Consider the following 10,527-nt stretch of genomic DNA (forward strand, 5'->3'; position numbering starts at 1 on the left):
TCACACATCTAGTAATATTACAAATTGAATTTTTAAAATTAGAAAATGAATTTGTAATAATAAAAAATCACTTTGCAATATCGCAAAATAAGTCACAGTTTTTAATATAAAAAAATGATTTTCTAATATAAAAAAATCGTAATTGAATACAACAAATCCATTTTCTAATATTAGAAATTCAATTTCTAATATTAAAAAAAACATTTTTAATAGTAGAAATTCAATTGAATTTTTAATATCAAAAAATGATTTTTTTTTCAAATATTAAAAAGGGTTTTGTAATATTAGAAATCAAATTTGTTATATTAAAAAATGAATTTGTATAATTAAAAAAATCATTTTTTTTATATTAGAAAACGCCTATTTTTGTCCACTTTGGCTTGCCATATATTTTACTATAATTGCGACACGCTACACGTTGACGTATACCCAAATAGTTAAAGTGCGGAAACTCTCTCGGACCCAGGTGTGGTCTGAGAGTAGTCCAGAGCGTCAACAGTTAGAACAGTCCAGCCGCTAGTAGGACATATTCTGAGTTCTTCGGTCATGTATCCCGAATGCTGGACTACCTCCATGTACTAACAGACAGGCTAACAGAATTCCCATAAGGGGCGGACTTGCGACATCCTTATGGATAGTCAAGACCCCCATGGCACAGAAGGACGTTTAATGATATGTATGGAAAACGCCGCATTTGGTTTTGAAGGTTAGATTCACTTGAATGGTGCAGTCTCAAAACGACACAGGTTACCTAAAGATCTCTACCTGAATCATGTACTCGAAAATTTCTGTGTTAATACATTTTACAATATTGCGCATGATTAGTAATGTGTTGGTGTTACAGTAAAACCTAAGACAACAGGTCTTTGTAAAAATGAGGCGCAACAAATAAAATGTTCGATAACACAACTGTTAAAAAAGTGCAATAACATGTTGTAAGTGAAGATGGAAAGAAAAACTACTACAAAGTACCACATCCCTAACAATTCAGCTGTGTGATGTACATTAATTGTATATGAAACAACCAATTACATCAAAATGAGAACTAATTGTGCACATGTTTCTATCTGCATTTATATATTTAACTACTCTTATTTAAGACCGAATGTACATGTATAGCATATAGTGTTTAAATGTGTTATCAATGATTTAAGAAATTCTAAAATCAAAGAGTTGGGTGTCCTTTTATTATAATTACACAGACCCATACGGGAAAAAAAAGGGATGCTAGTCGTGCATTTCCGTAAATTGGAGAAAATTTTCGTGAAACTTTGCTATTTTAAGTCGCTTATATTGTTAGCGACTTTTTGCACTCGTAATTTCAGTACTCTACATTCGCATATGATTTGCACAATTAAATATTATTACTCCACATTATGTTACCGATCGGCGATATGTTAACCGTCATAACTTCAGTTCTAGCTTCTTCATACGAGATCAAAATGTACCTCTTAAATATCATACACATGACTTTGTTCTACGTATACGTGTGTTTATTGTATGTATGAGATCACATTAAAAGATGAATGATCGGTAAGTATTGAATACTACCCAGTTACAATTGGCTACATAGGCCATATACATTATTAGAGCCCCGATATATATAATAGTCATTGCCAGTTGTTTCATCTGGTTCCAAATCTGGTTCCCTGGTCAATATCATAAGTGACCTAAAGATCGCTAAAAATTTGAAAGGAACTTGTGAAACGAAAACATTACCCGCACTTCACGGTAACAAGTTGTTTTAATTGAAAAAAAACTTTCGGTTCATCATGGTTACGAAAGAGTAATTATATCAAGGAAACCAAGATTCTAGTGGAAGTCACCTGGTTTTAGAGCATATCGCTTTTGTGCCATTTCGGATGTTGAAAGCAAACCAAAATTAGTGGCATTGAATATTTGACAATTAACAACTTTGAAGACGTCGATCTTTCATTTAATCATGCACCATAAACTATAGTCTGGTCGTAGATATTATTATTATTTCAGCTAGATCACACAATAGGAGAGTGTCAATCTCATTAGTGATGTCATATTCAATAATTAACATATCGTGTATTCCCCTTATCAATTTAGGGCCCACCCCTTATGTGATTCTCTGGATCCGCCACTGTAAATGTTTGATAAATTCGTGAAAAAATGACAATTTTATATTCTCACTGTGAAATGTATTTAAAATTGTTTAATTGAAGTTTAACTTCTTGTATTTGAAAAGTAATAAACAAGTAACATCATGTAATCAATACTGAAACATTAAAATTTAAAGTAAAATAAATAATGAAGTATAGAAGCTTCAATGCTTCGATTATCTTTAGGGAATGTGATGTCGAGCGAATTCATTGTCATCAATACACAGACAAAGTAGTATTTCAAATACCTACTAACATATTTAATTCATCTGAACACACTATAAAAGTCAATATTTACGAACAATAAATGAACTAATAGGAGGTTTAGATACAACTATAATCAAAACTCACGCAAAACATTACGAACTTATTTATAATATATCATTTGTCGTTGTTTTATGGTCATTATTGCAACGTTAACTCACCAGACAAATAACGTTCAAAATACCCACCAAAAATAAAATACAGCTTACAACAAAAGTAACCTAAGAGTTAAGAAACATGGTATCTTTTGATGAATTAAAGACTGAATTTAGGACGTCGTTTGAGTTCTGTACTTGATCAAAATGAAACTTTTCGATTCAAACCGTGATGGAACACCAATCCCCTGCCCGAGTCGTGGATGGAACGGTACGAAAAAATAAACCTTGTAACATGTTTAGTAACCAACTAATATTTATATAAACAAGTTTATAGTGAATGCTGTATTATCACGTAATCTGAGGAACACATGCCAGACAGGTAAGGTAATCCTTTAAGTTCTTGATTCCTCTATGACCGGATTTTACTGCATTACTTCATCTGATCTAACAAATAAACAGGACCATCCTGCAGCGGATTATCATTGATAATGTCAGGAGTATATCAATAGTAAGTTGGAAACCAATATCATAACTATAAATAACGATTAATTTTTAACTTTCAGAAACAGATGGCATGAACATCAACTGTTAAGTAGCAGCCTTTCTAAAAATAAGACAGGAGGTAAAAATGTCAAAAACCCACCAAAGTCATTTTTATTTTTAATTCAGAAATAGTCACAGGCCACATAACCAATCTTAGTTCGGTTGTTGAGATAATAGATATATGGATTGTGTTTGGCACTTTGCAGGAGATATGGTTCTTCATTCGGTTGATTTAAGTGAGAAAAGTATGTATGAATACAGATGTGAATATAGAAAAGGCGATCATTACGTAAAAATACAGCATATGTAGACCGAAAGAACATTGTTTCTAGGGTTCTTTCTACACTATGAATCACTTCCCCATTGGCTGTGTCTGAATTTTATACTGATTGTACTTTAATTTAGTATTTCCAGTTTCATTACATACACTTACAGGATACACGTTTTCCAATAAATCATAGTGGAAAATATATCCTCAGGTTGGTTTACTGGCTGTCTATAGATGTTGAAATCTTCTAGAGAATAGTGCTAACAATGTCGTCAAATACGAGGCTATCATCTAGGGGCCGAATGTAAGAAGGGTGGGATCTGAAGAAAGCTATGACGTTAAGGTGGATAACAACTATTAATCGGAACATTCTTTATTGTCATCTTGCAAAATCATGCAGACATATATATTTTCAATTACTTACCAGTGTTTAAATGATGTAAAGATAGTTTGTACAAAGCACTTTAATAGAATTTTTTACATAAAAAAACTGTTTCGTAAAATTACAAATATGAACTGTAAAGGCCCTTTTCAAAGCAAATTGTTCGACAGAAATGTAATGGGACTTTTAGTTTCTTAGTATTACAAGAAAAGAAGTTTGGTGACCCTCAATTTTCTTTTATGGAATATTAAAGAATTGTTTTCTATATAAATTGAAAAGAAATCTTATCTGCCAGTTTTTTTTATTACGACACGAAATAGTGAAAATTCCCTACAGAATTCCTTCTCAATACCATCTACTTCCATAGTTCAGTTTTGTGAAAAGGTCTCTACCGAATTCTTTTTTTTAGATATCAGTCCTTGGTTGAAAAATACTAAGTTTCTTCTAAAATAATGAGTAATGATTGTTTTTTGTAAAATGTTCTTTGTGCTGATGTAACCACTGATTTACCTATTATGACAATAGCATGCAAATGCTTTTTAATTACCACTGGTATATTCACGCCGCAATGGAAGAGGAAGGTTTAGCACTGTAAAACCTAGCTACATTTTACCCACCTTTTCATTTGAAATGCCAGGACCATTGCGGTACCAGCTTCTCCAGTGGTGTAATATCTATTTTGCCAGATTTATTTTCTCTCTGAAAACTCGGGACAAAAATCATTGGCAGCAAAAAAAAAATAAAAATAAAAATAAGAATGAGAAAAATAGCAATATGCCGCCCGACATTCGTCTGGGGCGACATAATTATTACATTGAAATAAAATTGATAAGTTTTTATTGGTGTATTTTACGGTCCTGGCATTTTTAAAACCTATCAGAACATGAAGCCTCTGGAGTCGGTAGTTGTGAAACACTTTATCTTGTACACCCGAAGGCTTTGCGTAAGTACAAACCAATCTGAATAGTTATATTCTCATATCAAACTGAAATTGTGATCTTTATCATATGTATTTGATAGTTGAATTCGATGCAACTAAATAGACCAATTTCAGACTAAAATAGATAAGTTAATTACTTGATCAGTTTATGTCCTTACACTAGCTGGTGGTGGGACAAACAACATTTATCTGTATCCAGGAGTCAACTATGATAAATACATAGTTGATCGCAATTGACATACTATAATTTTATTCATAAGGCATTTAAGGCTACAAAAGTAGATTAACTCATTCCACTTGAGTTAACAATTTGAATCCATTTAATAGACGACCTTCGTTATGTAGTCTTGCATCAAATATGGAGCTGAAAGTTAAGGTAAAGTAATGCTATTGATTGAGTATATATATATTTCAAGCTCGCTGAAATTAAACGCATATCTATTGATGGTTACTAGTTTCATGTTATACCGGGATCGATACGCTTATTACTTCTTATTACACTTCAATTTATAGTTGTTTGTTCCAATCATTTTACCATGATCCCTTCAATCCACCTTGAAACGTAGTGTCACTCCAATCACCCTTTTCATTGTCATGCTCGAATTCATTTGAACAAATTTACTTAAATTATTAACAATGCAATAGTGTCAAATACTTTAAACTTTGTTATAGCTAGGTACAATCTTATGACGTTTAAACCTCAAAGTTTTTTTTTTATCTAATTTCTTTGTTTACGTGATGATAGACTTATACTGTTTGATTTCCGAAACAAAAAACCAGGAAATCGGATCAGTTATTTCGTTTTTCACGAGAGAACGGTAACTATCAGAATTTAAATAGAAGTATTTTCTTACATTTATATGAACTACATTTACATCCAGTACACTATTTCTTCGTATAAAAGGGCAACTATAAATGCTGAGGTCATGTAATTGTAGTATGTGTCATTATCAATTGAATAATTCACCACAGACAGCGACTAAACATCTAAAGGACATTATAAGTTCGTATTGTCCATGCTTTATTGATTAAGAGATAATTTATAGTTTTATCTTTTTCCTTTAACTAAAACTTTATCAAAAGTTCTCCCTGATATGAGGACGATCAGGTGTTCTCTATACAACAGGTAAGTTTATATAACATCCTGTAGTACTAGATCTTACACTATAATTGTTGGGTTTAAAATTCAGTTTCACCATTGCATTACCCTCCATTCATGGCTGACTTCAGTTAATCGGAATTTCGACTCAAACACTATACAATCTTTAAGTGTTTATTGGTTTACAACATAATAATAATAATAATAATAATAATAATAATAATAATAATAAAAATCATAGCAAAAACTTGGATCTACATCAAAAACAACTGTCAAAATCATTAAAAATCTTATTTGAATACCTTTTACAGTTTATAAATCTTATCTATACACTTTTCCGTATTGATTCTCTGTCTCACCATTTTAAAACACACAACGGCTTTGGCTTTATTAAATGATAAAAGGAAACTAATAGCTGGAACAATGAATATTCCAGGTAACAACGAATTTATGTGAGACTTGCTAATGATACACATCAGATGTTCAATGATTATTTTTCTTTTGTAGACCCGTAGTACAGAGTTGAAGCGATAGGTTGCTATGAAATACAAGCAAAGGATAATCTCGTTGATCTTCGGTATATTCTTTATAATCGCTGGCATCACCGTCTTCAAAAGTGTTTCAGTCGGGAGAGCCTTAACCACCGAGTTCAATGAATTTCCCGCATGTAAACCCTTTTCTCCATACATGAGTGCAGACTGGACCATGGACTCTATTTATGATGATCTAAATTTCACTTTGAACCCAAATGATGGTCTTTACATAGTCCATGAAAAAAAGAAACCACAGCAAGTAAAACTGGATATTAAGTCAGAGCCTCTTCAGATTGTTGTGGTACCACATTCTCACAATGATCCGGGTTGGCTATGGACATTTGATAACTACTATTACATTAGGACTAAAAGTATTCTAACAAATACAGTAAAATTTCTAAAAAATCACAAAGATTTCCGGATGATATGGACTGAGACTGTTTTTCTTGATAAGTGGTGGAAGGAATCCTCTAAGTCTTTGACATCAGATTTCCGAGAATTAGTCCACGGAGGTCAAATTGAGATTCTTTCTGGTGGGTGGGTATCTGTAGATGAGGCTACAACCCACTATACAGCAATACTCGACCAACTCATCGAAGGTCATCTTTGGATCAAGGAACATATTGGCATTGCTCCCAACACAAGTTGGTCAATTGATCCATTCGGATACTCGGCTACATTACCGTATTTATGGAGACAGGCGGGAATGAAAAATATGGCAATATTACGTATTCATGGTGCAGTCAAAGGTTACATGGGAAATCGTAATCTGTTGACTTTCCAATGGCGTCAATCTTGGGACGAAGATGGAACCAACGATATCACTTGTCACGTAGAACCTTATACGCTTTATAACATCGAATGCAGTTGTGGTCCTGATACAAGTATTTGCAGACGGCTGGATTTTTCAAAGTACGGCGGCTTAGGAAGCAGCATTCAGTTGGAAGACAGTAACGAAAAAGTACTTACTTTCAAGGACTATGCTGAACTGGTTGTTAAACAATACAAACAAAAAGCTTCACTATATAAACATAATGTTATTCTTATGCCTCATGGAGATGACTTCCGTTATATTGAAGATTATGACTTCAAAGTCAACTATGACAACATGAAAAAATTAATGAACTATGTAAACAAGAGGAAGGATTTGAATGTTCGTATGCGTTTTGGTTCTGTTGGAGAATATTTCCAACTTCTGCATTCACAGATTGGACGATCAGAGTCAAAGGAAGCAAGTTTATCCGGCGATTTTTTCACGTATACAGATAAGGAAAATGACTATTGGAGTGGATATTTTACAACAAGACCATTTGATAAGAGAATGATACGCGAGCTTATGGAGTTACTTAGGACAACAGAGATTTTTACGTCACTGTTTTATGTTTATCTACTACAAACTACACACGTCGTAGATTTTGAATGGGAAAAGGACTGGAAATCAATCCAACTTGCAAGACGTGCACATAGTTTACTGCAACATCATGATGCAATTACAGGAACTTCAGCTGCAGAGACGGTGGACGATTTCGAATTCAGAATACATCAAGCCATAGGTGTCTTGATAGAAACAATTCAGAATGGCGTAACAAAAATTCTTTCACCCGGTTCTCATACAAATATACCAGATTTCAAGTTAAATAGACATTTACTTTCTCCGAAACATCAGCTAACGACATCCACAATTATAACTTCCAAAGAGTTCACATCTGTATTGATAATGAATCCTTATTCTAAAGTCAGGAGGGAGATCAGTACTATACAGGTCGACTCTTTTGACATTGAAATTTACGACAGCGAGGATAGACCTGTACAGTACCAAATAAGCCCTACTTGGGTTTCTTATAATTCTTTAGCAAAACTCGAGTTTGACATAAGTTTTGGAATTGATATTCCTCCTTTAGGTCTAAAAGTTTACAAGATAAAACGTAGGAAAGCAAATAGCAACTTTCAGCAATTAAATAATCAATTTGCAGATATCATGAGCTTAAAAGGAAGCGTTATAACTAATATGAACAATTTCTTTTCTTTAAAAACAGAAAAAGATAAATCTATTCCATATTTCTACTTGGAAAATAAATATCTCAAGGCAATTTTCATAAAAAGAACTGGCGCATTACAAAAAGTATGCCAGAAGGAATCCAAACGATGCACTGATGTAATACTAGACTTTTTCAGATATTTTGGACACAATAGTAATGCTTACTGCTTTAATGCAAGTAAAAAAGAAGAAGGACTACTAGACAGGGCTGATTCCATAACTGTAACTCGTGGAAAATATAAATCTGAAGTTCGGATACGTCATAAATTATTCACTCATACCGTAACACTTTACAACTTTGACGGGATTCAGGGTACAACTCTTCATATTGAGAACAATGCTACAATATCATACCCAAAGGATAAAAACACAGAGTTAATGATGCGAATATCAACTTCATTGAAAAACAATAACTTAAGATATTTTACGGATTCTAATGGATTTCAAATGGTTGCTAGAAAAACAAGAAGAAACCTACCAATCGGTGCTAATTTTTATCCCATGACTGGCATGGTAGTCATGGAGGATTCTACAATGCGTTGTACGTTACATTCCGCCCAACCCTTAGGCGTTGGTAGTTTCTCTACCGGAGCATTAGAAGTAATGCTGGATCGTATTCCTATGTCATTTGGTAAGGGTTTGGATGAGTCCGTAACAGATAATAAACCTGCTGTTAGCAAGTTTACACTTCAGTTAGAATATTTCACTTCAAGACATGACATTACCCAAGGTCTCACAAAAAATCAACTCTATCCATCATTAGTTAGTCATATTGTAAACGATTTACTTCAAAATCCAGTTATACATCTCTTTTCGGTTTCATCGACTGAATTTAAAGTGAAAAAAATGTCTTTCCTGGATCAATCTTACTTTCCATGTGATATAACATTTGGAAACTTTCGTTCTCTATTGACTGAGTCGGGGACCTTTCTTGGGACTGGTTTGACTCTTCACAAAAGAGCCACATCATGTGATGTATCTGACATTGACACCTTTGAACAAGCGTGTACTTCTAGTCAAACTCTTGATTTAAGTAAGCTATTCATAGACTTAGAGGCTGCTAGTATCAAAACTATGAGCTTATCTCATTTGTATGAGAAGGAAAAGATACATTCCATACGACCGATGGAGTTAGAATCTTATCAAATAAAATGGAAACAAGACTCTAGTATAAATTATTTTAAAGCACAAATGGAGAAGGATTCTGTTTGATTCAATAATGTTAAAACAAACGATAGTTTCAATAACACTCCATTAATGGATAAAGCAATGGAAATGCAACACACTAAGACTCTTTTGTGTAAGGAAATTGGACGAACAATTCATCAGTGGGAGAATGGCTATACATCTGACACCACTGAATTCCTGATAACAGTGTTGCTAATGTATATTGCTATATGCACTTAAAGGGAAGGAATTCTTGTAAAGAACCGTCTACATTGGTTTTAGTACTGTACATAAATCTAACACCTACTTTGATCTTCAAGCTAGATGAACTAAATAGTTTTATTACTGAAACTTATCGGACTTCCCTATGACTAAATATTCTACAGGGCTATCCTACAGTATCCCCATTGGAAACTTTGATAGCTACCGCCTATTTGCTTGGATTGGTTTGGTTTGGTTTCTTTCATTATAGTCAATTATTTCAGAAAGATCAACAGTGATGACATTTTTATTTTAAAATCTTCCTTGTTAGCTGATAAGGGAAAATTATTAATAATTTGGTCTATCCATGGCAGAGTAAAACTTTCTTTTAGCTAAAATATGTTTTTAGATCAAAATATTCAAGGCCCTCTGGCTAATAAAATTGTTGGTGCTTTACCGGAAAACTACAAACAAAAGTTTATTCCAAAGAAAGTATATATCTGCTTATAAGTTGAAATATTGAGATCTGACAATAAGACGCTGACTCAGTGATTGACACTTGCCAGTAGAAAGATGTGACATTAAGAAATTGACTCAGTGATTGAAACACGTCAAAAGAAAGAATATGAAACAATAAGACAATGACCCAGTGATTGACACATGTCAGAAGAAAGATGTGACAGCAAGACACTGACTCAATGTTTTTCAAATGTCAGAAGAAAAATGAGACATTAAGACACTGACTCGTTGATTGACACATGTCAGTAAAATATGTGACAACTATACACTGACTCACTGATTAACACATTTAAATAGAAAGATGTATCAATAAGACACTGACTCAATGATTGACACGCGTCTGAAG

At 33.3% G+C, this 10,527-nt stretch overlaps 2 protein-coding genes across 9 annotated transcripts in view; one reads left to right on the plus strand and one right to left on the minus strand.

Annotated features, from left to right (window-relative positions):
- Nucleotides 1-5,618, minus strand: part of LOC148618483 (mismatch repair endonuclease PMS2-like) — a 78,925-nt gene extending 73,307 nt beyond the window's left edge. Inside the window, exon 1 of one of the 2 annotated variants that reach the window (XM_088577483.1) lies at nucleotides 5,479-5,618. The gene's annotated coding sequence lies outside the window, so the exon portion shown is untranslated. Of the gene's footprint in view, nucleotides 1-4,301; nucleotides 4,419-5,478 lie in introns of those variants that run through there. The other variant, XM_088577482.1, reaches the window with a different exon arrangement.
- LOC148618484 (alpha-mannosidase 2-like) lies at nucleotides 2,850-10,060 on the plus strand. Of its 7 annotated transcripts, none has more exons than XM_088577476.1 (2): nucleotides 2,850-2,870; nucleotides 6,231-10,060. In XM_088577476.1, exon 2 carries the CDS (start codon nucleotides 6,264-6,266, stop codon nucleotides 9,504-9,506), a length of 3,243 nt encoding a protein of 1,080 aa, XP_088433602.1. In that variant the 5' UTR covers nucleotides 2,850-2,870; nucleotides 6,231-6,263; the 3' UTR covers nucleotides 9,507-10,060. The 7 variants fall into 7 exon arrangements, with proteins under 7 accessions (XP_088433602.1, XP_088433600.1, XP_088433605.1 ...); XM_088577474.1 differs by lacking the exon at nucleotides 2,850-2,870 and adding an exon at nucleotides 2,898-2,999; XM_088577479.1 differs by lacking the exon at nucleotides 2,850-2,870 and adding an exon at nucleotides 3,259-3,279.
- The last annotated feature ends 467 nt before the right edge of the window (nucleotides 10,061-10,527 follow it).

Source organism: Perna viridis, chromosome 4 (genome assembly GCF_037379345.1).
Source record: "Perna viridis isolate PV_CMFRI_1.1 ecotype Kerala chromosome 4, ASM3737934v1, whole genome shotgun sequence".
Classification (NCBI taxonomy): domain Eukaryota; kingdom Metazoa; phylum Mollusca; class Bivalvia; order Mytilida; family Mytilidae; genus Perna; species Perna viridis.

What these genes read in the sequence shown, in the direction of transcription:
- LOC148618484 (XM_088577476.1), top strand. Translation starts at nt 6,264, where the DNA reads ATGAAATACAAGCAAAGGATAATCTCGTTGATCTTCGGTATATTCTTT.